Source organism: Syngnathus leptorhynchus, chromosome 5 (assembly GCF_054491065.1).
Source record: "Syngnathus leptorhynchus isolate UIUO chromosome 5, UIUO_Slep, whole genome shotgun sequence".
NCBI classification, from domain to species: domain Eukaryota; kingdom Metazoa; phylum Chordata; class Actinopteri; order Syngnathiformes; family Syngnathidae; genus Syngnathus; species Syngnathus leptorhynchus.
In genome coordinates this window covers 9,805,446-9,824,662 of record NC_141199.1, presented here as the reverse complement: position 1 = coordinate 9,824,662, position 19,217 = coordinate 9,805,446, and the positions used below count along the sequence as shown (strand labels likewise).

General features: G+C 40.3%; 2 protein-coding genes across 3 annotated transcripts; both read left to right on the top strand.

Moving 5' to 3' along the window:
- Positions 1–288: 288 nt before the first annotated feature.
- Positions 289–11,505, top strand: adgre5b.1 (adhesion G protein-coupled receptor E5b, duplicate 1). Its single transcript, XM_085912910.1, has 17 exons — positions 289–771; positions 3,584–3,658; positions 3,952–4,101; positions 4,177–4,296; positions 4,608–4,751; positions 4,825–4,868; positions 5,136–5,246; positions 5,326–5,479; positions 5,550–5,669; positions 6,366–6,565; positions 6,727–6,885; positions 7,079–7,273; positions 8,148–8,365; positions 8,454–8,612; positions 9,584–9,752; positions 9,978–10,076; positions 10,177–11,505. The coding sequence occupies exons 1-17, from the start codon at positions 738–740 to the stop codon at positions 10,216–10,218; spliced, it is 2,193 nt and encodes a 730-aa protein (XP_085769036.1). The 5' UTR covers positions 289–737; the 3' UTR covers positions 10,219–11,505.
- A 635-nt stretch (positions 11,506–12,140) lies between these two features.
- LOC147056808 (long-chain fatty acid transport protein 1-like) lies at positions 12,141–19,028 on the top strand. 2 transcript variants are annotated; one of them, XM_085911794.1, is made up of 13 exons: positions 12,141–12,310; positions 12,407–12,545; positions 12,781–13,036; positions 13,149–13,313; positions 14,299–14,368; positions 14,762–14,853; positions 15,024–15,133; positions 15,210–15,419; positions 15,495–15,621; positions 15,721–15,858; positions 16,657–16,821; positions 17,088–17,234; positions 17,325–19,028. In XM_085911794.1, the coding sequence occupies exons 1-13, from the start codon at positions 12,141–12,143 to the stop codon at positions 17,480–17,482; spliced, it is 1,947 nt and encodes a 648-aa protein (XP_085767920.1). In that variant the 3' UTR covers positions 17,483–19,028. The 2 variants fall into 2 exon arrangements, with proteins under 2 accessions (XP_085767920.1, XP_085767921.1); XM_085911795.1 differs by having other exon boundaries at positions 12,208–12,315.
- The last annotated feature ends 189 nt before the right edge of the window (positions 19,029–19,217 follow it).

Genomic DNA, 19,217 nt, shown 5'->3' with positions numbered 1-19,217 from the left:
AGGGAAAAGCACAACAGTTGAAAATCCACAATACGGTGAAACAATATTGAAAACTCCTCCCACTAACTTTAAACCTATTCTGATTTAATATCACATACTTTTTAAAGTACGCATTAGTGCTTGCTCTCACAGTGTTTTATTTGCTTTCTGCTTCTTGTGTGGGAGCTGGAAAAACAAACAGGCCCTTAATTGGGACTGGTGAAAAGTCCAATGTTCAGGGACAAGGAGGCGGAGATGGAGGATGGGATCTTGGGTAGGGCCATAAGATTGCTTTTACTGGGAAGTCACGAAGCAGCTGTTTAGAGTGAGTCATCATCCTCCTCAGACTCAACTAGCCTCCTCCTGTCTATGCGTCCCAGAAATGAGAGGTCCTGAAATAGAGCACACAAAACATGTGTGTAGGCAGTGGAAGACACAAAGGCGGATTCAGCAGGCAACGTGATACGATGCTTGTGTGGAAAAGGTGGAGAGAAAGGGAAAGAGTGACGAGGGAGAGACTGTGTGTGAAAGGGGAGAGAAGAAGGGCTGGGGGAGGCCCGGAGGAGGCGTGTTCAGATTGAGAGGGAAAAAGCTGCTGGTGGTTCTCATGCACACACAAACACACTCACACACTAGTCTCCGGAGTTTCTCTTTGTGTCAACTCTTTTGTGGAGTCTAAGCGCTTTAAATTCCTGTGAACCTTCTGTAAGGACTTGAGTTATTTCTCATCACAAAGTTTGCAGGTTTATTGTTTGGACATGGGCGGAGGAAAAGAGCTTTTGCTTTTTCTTGGTAAGTCATTCATAATTGTTCTGTGTGTGACTGTTTAACAGTGTGAAGAAATGAAAAGGAAAAAACAAAAGCTCAACAGGATTAGTTGTTAGGATGCCTTTGCCGACACGCATATTCTGAACAACTATTTGCATTTAATCTAGTCAATGGTTCATTTATGCCCAGACCATCACGTGTTAATTTGCTCACTGCCATGACAAAGTGTCACACCTTGTAAGACTAAGACTAAGACCTTGTAAGAAGATGTTTTGATGGAATCTGAAATCAATACATACAGTAAATTTTGATGACTTTTTTCTAACATCTTTATATAGTATCTGAAAATAGCCTTGATAACAGTTGCCATATTGTTGCATCATACTGAGATGTGTCCACTAATATGTAACTCCACTATTTAAAAGTTTTGTCAGAATGATGCTGTAGATTTTTGTACCACCGTATAAAACACACTGTTGAACTAATGATAGTCTAAATACAAACTCCTCATGGTGAAAAATGGCTTTTCTATTATGTGGTTGTGAAGACAGGATATGTAATTATTTCATTTGACCTTATAATCAGATTTTTTTTAATTGGATGAATATACTTTATTATATTCTCTTTATGTACCGCACTTCTCATGAGTTTCACAAAGTCAACAAGTTGTTTCCTCAAATCAGTCTAGCACAAACACTGATGTGCTATATGCTGACTGCTCAATATATATTTTCCGCTACAAGAGCACAATAATAGCCATAATTTCCAACTGGTTAGGAATTGAGGGTTTGGCCACTTTATTTTTGTAACAGCAAAAATAGCCTCTCTTTCCTGTCTCTCACTCACTGCTTGTCCATATGATGTACATGCGTAAAAAAACAAGTTAAAGCTGAATTCATTTATACCCGAGCAAAATATGTTGCGTTAGAAATAACTCAAAATAATCATATTTTTTATTTGGTTTTATCTTTGGAAAATCCTCGATTACAATTTAGAGTAGGTGAAATAATTTATTTTCAAAAGCACCCTGTCAATTTATAGCATCGTGTAATCATGCTCATAGGTCACAAATGTCAAACTCAAAGCTTGGGGCAAGTTCTGGTCTGCGACATGGGGCGCCCCCCCCCCCCACACACACACACACATTTATTTTATTTTTTTTACTGATCATTCGATAGTATAAGCAGATTTCCCTTGTTTCAAACAATAAATGTTTTCTTTTCTGAAAGTACGACATCAATGTTTGGATAATAACCACAACACCGTCATGGGAATATTAGGTAATCCTTTTGTCACTTGTATTTTGCTATGTCTTTCATTTGAAAAAGTGGAAGTGTGTCTGTCTGTGCTGTCTTATATAGCCAAATACTTTCACATGGATCAGACACAAGACCTAAAATTCTTTTAACCCAGAAGTTTACTCATATTTTCGATTGATGATATTTTGTAAAATTCAAGAAAAAAAGAAGCAATTATGTGTCGGAGGAACAACAGGTGTGGTTTGATCAGCTGTGACTGAGGATTGCCATAAATCACATGACCATTTATTAGTAAAAATGGGTCTTATGATTATGAAGTCATACAGTCATACGCATTGAGGTGACAGGTCGTGAACTATTGACACGGTGTGGTTGCAAGTGAAACAGAACTTTAGTCCAATAAAATAGGAAGTGTGAAGACTATCTAGGTCATGTTAATCCATATACTGTTCTGATTGGTGAATCAGCTGCAGCTAAGTCACATTTTGCTAGTTTTCAGCCCTTGTGTTTTTTAGTCATCTACTCGGAGGCTGTCACGCTGTTTGGCACCCTTACTATCAAATTCGGTCTGGTTTTATCTTCACGGGGGCACTGTGTGGCTCCAGCCCTGCCACAAACAGGGGGCTCATTGTAAATGAGGGGAGGGAGCTGTTTGTGCAACAAATATATTCTGTGTTACATGCCTGTTGTGTGGCTAATCGAGTGTCTGAGTGGCGGGGGGAGGTCGTCATGGTTGCAGGCATACTAAATAACAAAAAACAGATGCCATAATTACAATTCTCAAATTCACCATTACATCATTAGGTTTTTCCTCCATAATATCCAAGTTTGTTTGTAAGCATATTGCACATTATTGGGGAAGCGAGGGTGAAATTATTTTGAATAAAACTGCTTAGGTGTCGAAGAGGAACAGGACATTACACACTTTATGCAAGTAGTTTCACAAGAAAAGTCCACTCGTGGGTGAAGACACATGATAACTGTCAGTCACGTGAATGACAATGAGACACAATATGTTTCCACTTTCAGTCAAAAAGAGAACCCCGCAATTACAAATTTGGATTTGACAGTCTCTTGTGACACTATTGGCGCAGTCGAGCCTGGTATTGGACTCTTTAGTTTTAAGCACCGTTTTCTTTCTTTTGTTTTCAATGTGTACATACCGAATTTTTTTTCAAACTGAACTTTCGAGTCCAGTTTTCTATGTACATTGAAGCCGAACAAAACGGAATAGTGTTCGCATGAGGTACTGCATATTGTGGGGTGTTGTCTGTGGCGCTAATAAAAGCTCTTCTCTCTCACATGGGAGCAACTATGGTCACAACCAGTTCAGAAGTAAAATGACACAGCAGAGGATCATTTTCACACCTCTAAAGTTATTTAATAGCATAAAAGAGGAAAGGAAGAGCAATAGAACTGCATTGTTGGTCTCACACTAATCTTGAAGCCAACAACTTTTTTTCCCTCATTTTTGTTTTTCCTTGGGCAGCATTGGTTGATAGTAGTAGTTAGAATGTCTGCCTCACCTCACCATCAATCTACTCTGAAAATTAACAGTTCTCATGGTTTGTCTCCAGGTTTCATGTGTACATTGAAGAAGTGCATGCCTCAGTGTGACAGTGGCATGAACAAGGAAGGAAACCAATGTGTTGGTAAGAAACCTGACTCTACTTGGTTCCAAAACTCCTCAATATCTCTTTACCTAAGGTTACTAATATCATCGTATGTCCAGTGTAGGATAGAAAATATAAAATCTCTCTTGAAGGATAAGAGCTGTCTTGTCACTGCCATGTTAAAACATTTATCTTAAGAAGAAATGTTTGAAGGGACCTTTGATGCATACAAATGGTAGTTCATAGTTTTTTTTTTTTTTTGCAAGAAAAGTAAAAATGCGACAACAATAATACACAATTAACTCTTCTCTAACTTTCTTGGAAATGTCCAGATGTGGATGAGTGTGAGGAAACTCCAGGATTATGCGGCGCGCACACACAGTGCTTCAACACAAATGGCAGCTACTATTGTCAGTGCCTGCCTGGTTTCCACAATATTAACAGAAACACAAACTTCACCGAGTTTGATGGACAATGTGAAGGTGAGCGAACCCGTTTCGGCTAACACGGTGATTTGTTTGATCTCACTCACGTCCCTTTTTGCACTTCTTTATTAGACGACAATGAGTGTGAGTCCAATAGTTGTGGTCCCATGGCTGACTGCATCAACTTGATTGGGGGCTTTGGCTGTGTCTGCCAATCTGGTTACATCAACATCAGCAACAGAGACTGCATAGGTGATTACCGGTTCACCTTTTGTGTGACAGCAGTAGTTTCATGACCACACAGAAATAAATAGAAAATCACTCAATTCACTCAATTAGACACGATGATTTAAAATACCTTGAGCATGTCTTTGATCCAAGATGGAGGAAGCTCAGATTTTTTTTTTTTTTTTTAGCTAAGCTACACAAACATCTTATTTTACCTTCTTCATTATGATAGAAAAAGAAAGAGAAGCACACAATTGTAATGGTCAGCAGAGTGGGTGGTATTCAGTTTGCACACGTAGATGTTGAATTGACCCGTCTGTGTCTCTTCCCATCAGACATCGATGAATGCAAAATATCTGAGAATCGAAAAGAAGACCTCTGTGGAAGTAAAGGAAGTTGTAAAAATCTAAATGGAAGTTACTGGTGCAAGTGTGCAAAAGGATACACAAATTATGGAAATAAAAGGACTCCATGCTCAAGTGAGTGTTTGTATCTTCTTAATATTTCATAATCTATGTGCTCCCATTGAAACTTTATACTTTCCTCCTCCAGAACTGGATTGCAAAACCTTTGATTCCGGAAGTGCAGCTGTGCAGGTAAATCATTGGCTTATTTTCAGTAAAGTTTAGGTACATTTTGGTAAATAGCACATCTGTTGGAAAGAAAGGAAAACAATCCCAAAAACAATATCAATCCCCAAAATGCACAAGCGCATTGCACGTAACCGCACAGATCATTTAGATGGAATATTTAAAGGGGGGGGGGGGGACGTTCTACACACTGGACCCCTGATGTTATTTTATGTCTAAATTCAAGTGGGTATGTTGAAAGTTGAATAGCATAATTATTGTGTCCTCTCACAGCATTACAGTGGCTTGGCAGATCTGCTATCCATCATGAGAAACAGCTGCATGGCTCTCTCCAACCCAAATCTGAGCAATGGAAGTAAGGCCAATGGAGATGCGCTACTGGAGGTCAGCAAAGCAAACACATGTCGACACACTCTCGAAAAACACACGCTCAGTTATTATTTTTGTCTCTCAACGTGCATAGAGACTTTTAACCGCGTCAGAGACCGTCTTATCATCAATCCATATGGATTCGAGTGAAGACGTGTATGGGCTGCTAAGTACAATGGAAAACTCCATCAGGCTCATTGGCCCACAACTCCGAGACAACCGCGCCTCCATGGGCTCCAATGAGACGGGTAAGTTCGCCAGTGTGATATAACACCACAGGTGGGCTACGGGCTTTGAGAGAACTGTTTGTTTGAGTAGCTGTGGAGATCGCTGTACAGAGGGGAACATCCCCGCCCACTGGATTGATTCATCTGGGGACTGAAAACTCTGCGCTTGACACCGACTGGACAACGGCGGCTGGAACAGGAACATATCCTGGTATACTTTCCTTACTATTTCTTACAAGAAAAAAAAAAATCACCACAACAGATTTCCGCCAAGACCAAATTGTTAGTAGTAAAAACAAAAGGTCATGGCACACTACTTATTTCCATTGAGGGCACAGTAACTCCAAAAAATGAATTCCTGTAGCCTCGTCTTTATCCAGTTCTCATTAAACAGCAACACTGTTTCTTTGGCTTGTGCGTCATCTCGCAAAAGTTTATTGTCAAAAGTTTTGGCGGTTAGTACTCAAATTACAGTATGTCTTTCTATGCTTTGTTTTGAAGACCCATATTAGAAAATGTGTTATTACTTGTTTTGAAATGCGCCCCGCGAATGATTAATGTCGCCAAGGTTTAGCCCGCCACTCACCCAAAGTAGGCTGACTTCAGCTTCCCTGCCGTCCTAAAGACAAGTGCTATGGACAACAATAGATGGATGTTAATGTCCTTTTAATGTCGTTCATTTGCATCCAAATGCAATAATAATATAACCATGTGACTCGCATACATACGAACTGGAGCAAAAAAGTAAGAAACATAATTTCAGTCACTGAGAAATCATGATGGTTGTTTTTCCAAAATGCCGAAGAACATTGCATAAATTGCTTCCTAGTGTTCTGCGTTTGAGGTAATTGTTCAGATTAATAAATAAATGCTCATCCATATTTATTTTGCTTGTGTTTTCTTCTAGGCTTTGCTATGGCTGCCTTGTTGAGCTACCATAACCTGGAAAGATCTGTTAACCGCTCCTTTGACAAGCTCCAAGGATTTGAAAAAGATGGCGTTGAACCGACTTTCGAAATCTTCTCCCGGGTTATGTCTGTTGTGGTGTCGAACCCATCCACCCAAAACCTGAGCCACCCGGTCATCCTCACACTCAAACATCTCCAGGTTTGTACTATTTAGACCAGAACTTGAGTTTCAAACCCAGACCCTCTTGAGTGTCTGGCAGAAATTGGCAAACCAGCCCTGCTTTAATCACTGCAATCACGAGCTGTGCGATGCGGTAAAGTGAAAGTGAAAGATCTTCTGGTTTTGCTCGTGTGGTTTAGAACAAATCGGAGGCAAGCTACATCTGTGCTTACTGGAACGACAGAGGTGCTTGGGCCACAGATGGTTGCTATCAACAGAAATCCAATGCCACGCACACAGTTTGCCGATGTGAACATCTCAGCAGTTTCGCCGTGCTGATGGCGCACTATCCCGTCGATGTAAGAAACAAGAAAGCCACCCTATAAATATACATACATGCACCACCTGGTGGTCTCAAAACTTTTGTCTAAAGCTCAAGGAAGTCTAAGTCAAGTCAAGCCAAGTTTATTTGTATACCCAGTCTCAAGGAACCCTGTCTATAATAATTCGATGTTTTGAAATGATTTCTCACTGTCGGAATTTCCCCTCCAGCAATCCTTTGCCATCCAGTTGATAACAAAGATCGGACTGATCCTCTCCCTGCTGTGTCTGAGTGTTTGCATCCTGACATTCAAGTTCTGCCGCTCCATACATGGGACACGTACAACCATCCACTTGCATCTTTGTATCTGCCTCTTCGTCGCTGATCTCATCTTCCTGGTCGGCATTTCTCAAACAAAACCCGAGGTATGTTTGCCCGAGCGGATCGAAACATTGTTTCCATGGAAGGAAATAATCATCTGACGGGGCCCTCAGCTTGATGAATTTGTGAAGAGGCTGCCTTCATTGTTTATATACTACATAGCAGAAGTCAGCTATTAACATAACAACTCATCTCGGTGCGACATTAGAGGATCGTATGACGTTCATGATGCTCTTGCCCCTTTATTAAAATTGACTTTAATTTGAATTTAAGACAAGTAGATAATTCAATGGACTGATTTTTGAGTTATGTCATTACAATACCAGCAATTTCTGAGTGGTTCAATCAGATTGTACTAATGTCATTCCCTATAATTATAGTTATCTGGTAATTGCTATCATGGAGTGGTTTCTCTCAATTTTAACACCAGATGTCATCAAACCAAAGTACCTCCATATCAACAACATTAAAATAAAGTAACATAGGATGCCTACAAGTTTATAAAAAACGAGGCAGACGTTTTATTCCGAAAGAGTAAACATGTATTTATTTGCCTGGATTGGGGACTAAAATAATAATCCAATAAATTGTACTGAATACAAAAAGTAAATGAGAACCACAAATAAATTAATTATCATTTATAAAGGATGAGTTTGAAACTCTTCTAAAGAAACCTTTTGTCGCATTTTGAAACAGTGATTATGACTTGACAGTTTTACATGATAAATATAATCTAATAAAAAACATGAGAGACTTTCTGGTCCCATCTTGTGTTTCTAATTGGATATAACAACAGCAACCAATTCAAAGCGCTGTCTTTATAAGGTTAGCTCAGCTCTTATAAACACAGCAGGAATCATTTGGTTCATCTGCTCTCCATGCAACTTCCGTTCCTCATGTGTTTATATTGCATTACAGGGAGGCTGCAGGTTTATTGCTGCCATGCTCCATCTTTTCTTCCTGGGAGTGTTTGCATGGATGTTGCTTGAGGGGGTGCAGCTGTATCGCATGGTGGTCCTGGTTTTCAATGCCACTATTCGGCCCCTCTACTTATTCCTCTTCGGCTACGGGGCACCTTTGGTTGTTGTCATTCTAACTGCCATCATTAGACCCAAAGGATATGGAACAGAGGAGCAGTAAGTGTATTTGGAAAAGGATCAAACGTAAAGTGCGCAGCGAGCTCTGCTTTTACTTCAAAGTGTCATTCCCATATCTTCACTGCAGCTGTTGGCTGTCCCTCAAAGACGGCCTCATCTGGAGCTTCTACGGCCCTGTGTGCGTCGTCATCTTCCTCAATGTTTTCTTCTTCATCGTCACCGTCTGGAAGCTGGCCCAGAAGTTCAGCAGCCTTAACCCGGATCTGTCCAAGCTCAACAAATTAAAGTCAGTGCGCTCAACGTCTTTTATAACCCCCCCCCCCCCCCCACCCTGATTACTGATTTTTTTTTTTGCACATTTATATCACTTAAATGTTACAAAACGATTTTGACATCTCACAACGATAACAGAAATACAAAATTCAACTTTTAAATGAAACAGCAACCCCCCAAAAAAGCAAAGGACTGGCCAAGTCCGTCTGGACTTCAAATGGGTATTTTATTTTTCCTTTTTGTCCCTCTTTTCTGCCAAAACCACCATGTCCAAAGAAGAACAACAGTGACAGAGGTCATGACTGACAAGGTCACAATTAATTCATGTGATACTTTGGGCACACTCATAGTTGGGACACCCTTGTAGCCTTGTTCTGATCTAGCTATTTTGGAACATAGCTCTTGGGAAAAATAAATGTCCATCACAGCTCAGCTCCAGCCGTGATTGATTGCGACCTGAGACCTGGCAACTGTGATATTGTTTTCAGTCAACAGCAAGTGGCAAAATGGCCATCTCTTAAAAAAACCTGATGAATTTTGCTGCTTAACTCATATTCCACAAACAAAACATTCATCAGATCAACCAATCTTTGAAAACAGATATGTATAATGAAAAAACAGAGTTTCTTTTATTATCATACAAAGCCCGACCAAATGGTTAATTAGTGGAAATAATTTGCGTAATTCCTGTATTTGCCAGTCAAGATTGATTACAGTTGTAAAGTAGGGTTTTATTTTCTTTGACATTTACATCTGGTCTCTTTTTGATGTATGCAAATTAGTAACTAGCCAGCCTGCTACAAAGAGCTCAATCTGTTTTCCACTATCATTCATTTGAATCTTTCAACAAGCAGTAAAGCAGTGCGCAACCTTCTCTACCAATGCTTTCAATAGTGCTCCTTTTTTTTTTTTTGGACAAAATGGAGCAATTCATCAGATAGTGTTGCATTTGCATTTATGCCAACTATCTGATTTCCTCTGCAGAACTTTCACAGTGACCGCCATTGCTCAGATGTGCATTCTGGGACTTCTGTGGGTGTTTGGAGCCTTCCTGTTTCGTGAGGGGAACACAGCAGTCGAATACATATTCACCATTTTAAACAGCCTACAGGGAGCACTTGTCTTCATCATGCACTGCCTCCTATCTAAACAGGTAGACTTCATAATCTACTGTATACAGTACATATGTAGCCTTAGCCAGTCAGTCAGAAAATCACAACAATTCTATTCAACTATTATAGAAAACTTTTAAAAAATGATTCATGTCTAATCACAGAAAATTGAGCGATAATATATATTTTTTTTTTGCTTGACATTATACAAGACTGTACATACAGTTAATCTGGTAATGACGTTTCCTCATTGTTGCTTTCTGCAGGTTAGAGAGGAGTACTACACCTTTTTCTCCTGTATCTGCACGCCAAAGAAAAGATACTCTGACTTCAGCAGTACAAATCCATCCAATAGCCAGTCACAAGTAAGAATCATGTCACCTCTACTGACGACTCCGCCGCTCCCAACACACACACACGCACAGACACACTCAACACTAATATTTTTTGTCTCTATTCTTTTAGGGTTCTCGGAGTGGACAGAACACCGGAGAATCCCACATTTGAATTGTACTCTGTAGTCAACCCAACAAAAGAAATGAAGCTATTATTAGATTTGAAATCCTCAAAATCAACTTTTATTTTGTTTAATACCCATGAGCCAAGGCAACCACACGATGCTTTCAGGTCCTTACGACAAAGCTTGTGTTTCACGTGAACAGAAAAGACGACGCGTTATTCTTTCGACAGAGTGAAAAGTTGCATCATGTCATTACAATTTCTATCAATCATGGTCATGTTTTTAAATATTGAATTATGGCCTCAACAGCCATGAAGTAGGCCCGAGTTTAATAGTGGTTATGAAGAACAACGTGGAAAGTTGCTTTCTGTTGCATCATCTTGAACGTATCTGTCTCGTTATATAAGCTGTATCCTCTTTGAATTGTTTGGCTTTAGTTCCGCTTAGAAAAGACATGATGGAGTTATGGATGGACATTTCCCAAGTCAAATATTTAAAGCCATTTGGAGAGCTTTCATGCACTGTATTTCACTGTATGGGTTTCGTTTTATGGGAGAGAAAACAAATGACTAATATTGAACGTAACTCATGATCTGCCCCAAGTCAGGTTCATGCAAACCTCATGTGGGCCTTCAATGTGATGAAATACAGAAGAACCAAGACAGAGTACTATAAAGATACAATTGTCAAATAAAATAGCTATTGAATCACTTAGAAGACTCTATTAAGGTTTGCATTTGACTTTATGACACTGGTTGATTGGACCTTTTTCCAAAAAGATTTGATACCCAACTCCGACCCACCAGTTTGATGACTGTGCAGCTTCCTGTTATTGAAATTATTTGCGGGATTAAATTCCACATTGTCATGTCGTTATTGCTGCTCACTGCTTTGCTTCATGGTTACTGTAAGGATTCAAGTTAGGGAGCAATACGAACCTTCAACAATTTCAGCACATTTGGTCTTCATTGAACATGCTTTATGACTTGAAAAGTATCCCATCTTTTCGAACATTTTACTTGATGTGAAGTTATCGTAATTTATGTCAGTTAAAAGAAGAGTCGGCCTGTATTTTTGTTTACATTCACATTTCACCTGTCTTGGTGTATTTGACAACTGCTCTGTAGTTTGATGTTTGGCTACTTTTTTTGTGACCACTTTTTATTCATGTATAGCTTTGTGTTTTCTTGCACCTGTTGAATGTAAGATTATGGCGATTAACTATGATGTATATAAACCTATTTTTCTACATTGTTGTTTTGGTACTGCTATCTTAAAAAAAAGAATAGGCACCGGATACTTTATTAAAATTTCTACTTGAAGCGTGTACCTCATTGCAACTGGACTCTCCTCTTTTGCTTTAGACGATCTGCGGGATATAACGCGCTGTTTCGAGAACTCTTTTCAGTGTTTGAGCAATAATAATATCATCAAGATATTAACAGCAGGGTGTACCCGCTGCTGCAGTAAAATATTTGTTGCAAACGCCACAGGGAACCACATCACACAAATGAAAGCATGCATGACATATGCCAGAGTGATAGTGAACATTCCTGAGCTGACAGTTTCGGGAGTGTAATAATATTAATAATTAATAATAATGAATATTTTAAACTTTCTCTCAATAATACAAAATATGTGTTGGATGATTGTTTGACTTTCATCACTACTTTCAAAGTCTCATGTTAGCTACCGTATCCATATTCCAAAATTGCCAAATGGGAATGACTGACATGGTGAATCACACTGAGGGCAGAGCTGCAATGACGTAGGGCTCATTGCTCCAACCTGCTCTTCTCTCGGTGTGCTCATCAGACATTTTACTTGACACAATTGAGCTGCAAACATCTGTCTGGAAAACTTCCGAGTCGTTTGGTCACTCCTTGCACTGCAGGTGAGCACCTTTCACCGCATCGTAAGTTGTGTGTGCGCTGTTTGTATTGTGTATTGTGTCATAACAGATGCCACCATGCATCCTGTCAGTGTCGTCATTGGATGTCTCACTATGTCGGGAGCTCTATTGTCGTTGCCCTCGTCATGTCTCGTAACCATATTGGCTGTGCTTGGAATCTTCATAGCCTGTCGCGCCCCTTGGAAGTTTGTCCATGTGGCGCTACACACCTTCAAAAGAGACGTCCTGTAATGTACTCTAATCATAATCATTTTCTTCCTTCTAATCCATTCCCCTCCTGCAGTCCACTTTGCTCACATTCCTTCTTTATCATTTCCTGATAGATGCCTGATTGTTATACTGCGAGTGAAGTTTGCAATGTACCAAAACGCCAGAAAAAGGAGAACAATTCCCACCTTGTTTGCCAAGACGGTCGCAAAACACCCGGACAAACCAGCGCTCATCCATGAGCCCACAGGAGAGGTGAGCACTCTGACATTTATGTTTCAAATTCCTTGTTTATACGGTCTATCAACAAAGATGAGTGTTTGTGTCTGCATCGTCTGCCAATCAGATTGGTGGCTGCCATCTTTTTCATGATCACAGTTATAATTGAGCCTCATATGACTTATGAGCTTTCTCCGGGCAACTGCATGTTGCCTGGGATTGACTGTCAATAGGTCTTGGGTGTACTTAACCCTCATTTGGTTATTTCCAGGTCTGGACTTTTAAGGACCTGCAGGAGCAGTGCCACGCTGTTGCTCACTGGGCATTGGCACGAGGATGGGCGGAGGGGGACGTCGTGGCATTGTACATGGAAAGTCGTCTGTTATTGGTGGCGCTGTGGTTAGGTCTAGCTATGGTGGGAGTGGAGGCTGCTTTCATCAACTACAACCTGCGACTGAAATCACTGCAGCACTGTGTTAGTGTGTCCCGGGCCCGTGCGTTGGTGTTTGGAAGTGAGCTAACTGAAGGTGGGAAAGTAGAGGATACATAAGTTATGCTACCAATGGAAATGTCTAACAGAACTTATCTTGAATCTGAGGTGCAGGTGTACCTCATGCTGTGGTTTGGGTTTTGTTTCAGCTATTTTTGCAGTGCGAAGCTCACTGCATTGCAACATGGTATTGTTTTGCACCGGTGAAAAAGCAGATGAGGAAATCCGTTGTCTCAAGGCTGTAGATCTGGATGAAGTGCTGGCACGTTCACACAAGCACCCACCCAGCTACACACTCAACAAGACATTCAATGGTGAGTCTTTTACAGTGTACCTGAGTGAGTGAGTGAGTGAGTGAGTGAGTGAGTGAGTGAGTGAGTGAGTGAGTGAGTGAGTGAGTGAGTGAGTGAGTGAGTGAGTGAGTGAGTGAGTGAGTGAGTGAGTGTCAAGTTAAGGGAACAATTGCATTGCTGTATCTTGCTGTTACATATCATAAATGTCGCAAAGTTGGAATTGCAACACCTTCATTTTCGAAAGCAAGTTTTTGCACGCATAGCAAACATGCACACACACATGCATGGACGCACGTATGCACTCAAACACACACACACACACACGCACGCACGCACGCACACACACACACACACGCACCAGAGCAATTTGTCACAAGAACTTCAAATTTTTTTTGTCATTTCTTGTTCATGTTCATCTACATTTTCATATGATTTATTATCTGTATGTATATGTATTATGGATATTATGTATTATGAATATATGTATTTAATGTTTATTTGGACCCTTCCCCCCCTCCTTCACAGCATTCCAAGCTTAATACTTGTCAAGTCTTGCAAGTCCTGCATACCCTGTCAGAAACATTTGGGGTATATTGACAGTGAGGCACACTTGTAAAGGAATGATGGGGGAGGTCTACTTGTACACTGCACAAAGGTTTCAGAAGAGTTAGATTGCTCCCCCTTTTAAAGTTGTAATAGCTTCCACTCTTCTGATAGGAATATCTGGAGTTGAAAAATGCTTGTGGGATTTTTCTCTCGAACATCTGTCAGGTCACCTAAAAGAGGGGGCCCAGATGTTTGATGGGATTGAGGTGAGGGCTCCCCCATACTTCCACACCGAAGCACACTGTTGTCCAAAATGTCTTGATGAGATGAAGCGAGTTATAGAACACCGAATAAACTGATTGCAAGATTTACTGATGAAAAGGTTTGAATTTTGAAAACATATTCAAGGTTTATGGTGGGCTCACTTGTATTTCCTTCTCTTCCCTTCCATGGCTTGCAGACAGACTTTTCTACATTTACACCTCTGGTACGACAGGAATGCCAAAAGCAGCCGTGGTGGTGCATAGTCGGTGAGTATAGACATCAGAGTTGACAGAAATGTGTCCTGGAGCTGTTCTCGTGCTTGAATGTTGAAGGCCACTGTGGTCGTGCTTATCAAAAATGCCTCAAAGTTAGCAGCGTTGGTTGTTTGTCTAAATGTGCCTTGTGATTGGTTGGTGACCAGCCCAGAGTTTACTCTGTCTCTTGCCCAATGTTAGCTGAGACAAGCTTCAGCTCACCCCTAGTGAGCTGGATGAACATTGAGTAATATCGTAAACACATGTAAACTAACAATTTCAATGCGTCGTGATTCCTGTGAATCCCAAAAATATTTATCTGCATATCACCATATCATACTTACAAGAAATGTTATTTTTTTTGCAAAGGTTTCTGATTAAGCTTGCAATAAATATTTTTCTTAGGTATTACCGCATTGCTGCGTTTGGCTTTCATGCTTTTGGTTTACAATGTGATGATGTCATCTACAACTGTCTTCCTCTCTACCACTCTGCAGGTTAGTCCATTTTGGACATTACTTGCTGGGCTTTTTATATGCACAATCTATTCTTGTATGAGACAATGGCCAAAATATACTTTCCATACATAATAAAGAAGGTCGTTGAACTGTAGTTTGAAATAATTGTCATTCACAATAGTGAAACAGTTCAATTTGTGGGCTTGCAGGAACTATTATGGGTGCGGGTCAATGTTTGCTCTTTGGTATGACGGTTGTCATCAGAAGTAAGTTTTCAGCCAGCAGATTCTGGGATGATTGTGTTAAGCACAACTGCACAGTGAGTACATGATCTCATTGTTTGCAGAAAATGTCTTCATTTTAATGGAGGTTCAACTCTTGTACTGTACATGCAGGTAATCCAATATATCGGAGAGATTTGTCGATACTTATTAGCCCAGCCCATTCACTCATCTGAGGAGCATCACCGGGTCCGTGTCGCCATTGGTAACGGCCTCCGTCCATCGGTGTGGGAGGAGTTTGTTCGGAGATTCAGAATAAAACGTATTGGGGAATTTTATGGAGCCACAGAGTGCAACTGCAGCCTCATCAACATTGACGGAAAGGTCAACTTCTGTGAATTTCACCCTCTTTGCCTCTCCTAACATATGCCTTGTTATTAATATTGTTTTCTTGTTCAGGTGGGCGCATGTGGCTTCCACAGTCGTATCCTGCCAAACTTTTACCCCATCAGACTGGTCAGGATGAAGGAAGACAGCAGGGAATTGCTCAGAGATACGCAGGGACTCTGTATACCTTGTCAACCTGGTAACCTTGAAAACATGACCACGCTATGTGCAGGCAAAAACATACTGTGATTAGCTTGAAAACATCAAGTTCTCTCATCTTTTGTCCATCTGAGCCTAGGTGAACCAGGGATGTTAGTGGGCTGCATCAATGAGAAGGACCCACTCAGGAGATTCGATGGCTATGCTGACCGGGATTCCACCAATCAGAAAATAGCACGCAATGTCTTCAAAACGGGGGACTCGGCCTATGTCTCAGGCATGATGCAGTTTTTCATTTGTTGAGTCACATAAATTACGTGTCTGACGCGTCTAGAGACAAGTGAGGATGATTCACAGCATACGGTAACAGATAACATGTGATAACATGTTTCCCACAACTGTGGGATATAGATCAGCATCTTATAAGATATAGAGATATTTCCCCAATAGCAAATGAGATCTGTGACATTCCTCAAAAATCATTGGTGTTGGCTGATGGCCAATATTTATTTTAGTTTGTCCCAAAGGTTTTTTAAAAAGTTTTATTGATGGTGTCAAAGGTCAAGGCTCTCAAGTTTGCCCGCACCAAAGGTATCCAAGCATGCTTTTAAGGACCTTTTTATACTAGTAACCACAAAGGAAAGCTGTTTGGAACTAAACAACTACACTTGGAATTACGCAATTATCCAGTATGGGTTCAGCCAACCCCTAATCAGCTATTATATTCATAAGTGTTTTGTCACCGTGATTTCTATTTTATTTTCTATTTTTATTTCAAGACGTGAGCACGCGGCTTGTCTGTGTTCACGACACGATGGCACCTGGAGGGCTAAACCAGACATGAGAAGCCAAGAACTAGTTACATAGAACACACAAGACGTGTAGCAATGAGTCCACAATTAAAAAAAAAAAAACTTAGACTCTGATTTGTTTTTGAAAGAAAAGACAACCATCAAATATTGTTTTTTTTCTCTTTCTTTATTGTTTGTAAGAATCATGTCCTCTAGTTTTCTTTAAATCTTGATTTTTCTTTCTTTTCTATTTGTAATAATTGTGTCTTCTTGTTTTCTTTCAGGTGACATACTGGTGATGGATAATTATGGCTACATATTCTTCAGGGACCGCTGCGGCGACACGTTTCGCTGGCGAGGGGAGAACGTTTCCACCACAGAGGTGGAGGGAGTCCTCAGTGGCCTGCTGGGACATACCGATGTTGCCGTCTATGGAGTTTGCGTGCCAGGTGGAGTGGCGTGATCATAATATCACAATGCAAAGACATATGGGAACAAATCCAACAATAATGCATCATGAGATTTATGCAACTGAAGAAGGAATTACTGAGCAATACCTGCTGTCCCTTCTTCACTGTAAAACCATATATGATAGAGACTTTATTTTAACTGCAACTTTATGCATCACTTTATTTTTTTTTATTTTCCAGGTCATATTTTCCAGGTGCTGGTTTAGGTAGCTTTCTTGTCACAACTTGTGAATGTGTGTATACAGGTGTGGAAGGAAAGGCTTGTATGGCAGCAATAGCACATGCAGAAGGACAGTTTGATCTTGATGGCTTCTTGTCCTCTGTCCAAAAAGCTCTTGCCCCTTACGCTCGTCCGGTCTTCCTTCGACTTATGCCAGCTGTGGACACCACAGGTGAGTCGCCAGTGGAAACCCAAATAATACAATACACTTTTTGGGGGGAAAAAAAGCTCACAAACTTGTTTTAATGCTCGACCATTATAGGCACCTTCAAGTTTCAGAAGATGCGGCTACAGAAGGAAGCGTACAAATTACAAAACTCCACAGAAAAGATCTATTTTCTCAACAGCCTTGTTGGGTGTTATGAGCCGGTCACTGAGGAACTATATGATTCCATCCTGGAGGGACATGTGCGTCTATGAAGAGACAGATACAATGTTGGCCACGAAAAATGAGTTTTGGGGACCAAAAAAAAGAAGATTTGGCGTATAGTTTAGAGAAACGTTACATTTAACCTCACTCACGAAACTTACAAGCCTCATATCAAAGATTTAAGCATTTTAAGGCGAAATTAAAAATAAATGAAACAAAAACATACATGTCACACAACCACTTTTGTGATTATTCGTAATTTGGCATCATCTAGTGGTCAATAGAAGAACCCCTGCAAAATGACAATGGAATCACGTTTTATGAACTAAAGTATTTGGACACAAATGTGGAGTTTTCTTCAATTAGAGACGATACAAGATTTCACTCTTCCGGGATTGTTTTCTAAAGGCAATTCTCTCCAAAAGCGTTAAAGAGGGTTGAGGCAAGTGATTCTCTTCTCGACCAAACTCACCAAATCATGCCTAGATGGACTGACTTTTTTTTTTTATGCGTGAGTTACAGTCATCCTGGGACAGAAACTAGCATCCCTTCCCAAACCTGTTCCCATATAGCTGGAAGAATCCATTGCAAATTTTGATTTACATTTGTGAGGAGGAACACAGGAGCCCTTCCTTAATTTTGTATTAATTAACAGATTTATGCAAAGCCATCTGCGTGCAATATGTATTTTCAGAGAGTGAGGAGAGGGCCAAGCTGTGGTCACTGTGGGATTTTTTTCTGATGAAATGCTATGCAACAGCTCCTTTTGTGTGCTCCTTGGAAATGTCTGCTCTCACTTAGTGACTTTGTACAACTGTATTGCTTCGTGACAACTTTGTAACCCAAAGACAAAGTAATCATAAGGCACATGTGTATACTGGCTCTTTGAGATTGGCTTTGTGCATCCCTATTAATGGAACAACTAAATGTCTCCACAACTGGTTTTCTTCTGAATATATTCTCTTTGTATGTGGATTGCGTTCGATAGTAGGCAGTAGGACCATGAAGAAAATGCTGTGGTCAGTGCTTGCAAACTGTTTTAAGTTTTATAGAGTGAATTACTACAGTCAGTCTGCACAGTAAGGACAATCATTTTTTGTTTTGATGTGAAAGACGCATTTCATCATTTTGCAACAGAATGCTTTCATAGCAAACAATATCCTCAAAAATTGATTTGACAACAACCATGAAAAGCAATTGTCACGATTCAACTTTTGAGGATATTGTCTGTTATGAAAACACAAATGGGCATTATCATGTCCTGGATACCAGAGAATCTACGAAGACATAACGGGCAAAGCATAACAATTCATTTCTTCTTGCAGCCAGCTGTGGCTACAGAGGTAAACTACTACGTCTGCATATTGTTTACATGAAAACTTCTCACTGCTTTGAGGCTTAAGGGACCATGCAGGCTGTGACTCATCATCAGGAAATGAAACAGAGAGCATTGGAAGGGGTAACTGGTAGTGGGTAATACATATGGAGCCACTTTCATTTGGCTTGATGGAATGTACCAAAAGGATGCATGGAAAATGCGGGAGTTTATTTGGATGGACTGCTGTTACATGTATTAATGGAAATCCATCTGAAAGTTTTTTGTGGTAGTCACTGATGGCAAGATAAAAAGTTTGATCTTCAAAGTGTATGCGCACTGTACAATTGACCCTGTCGTGGTGGGTTGACTTTTTCTGAGGGCAATTTGATGTCTGTATCACAACCTCACTAGTCTTTCAAAGCTGGCAAGCAAACTAATTTATTTCTATCAGCTCCAAATACTATATT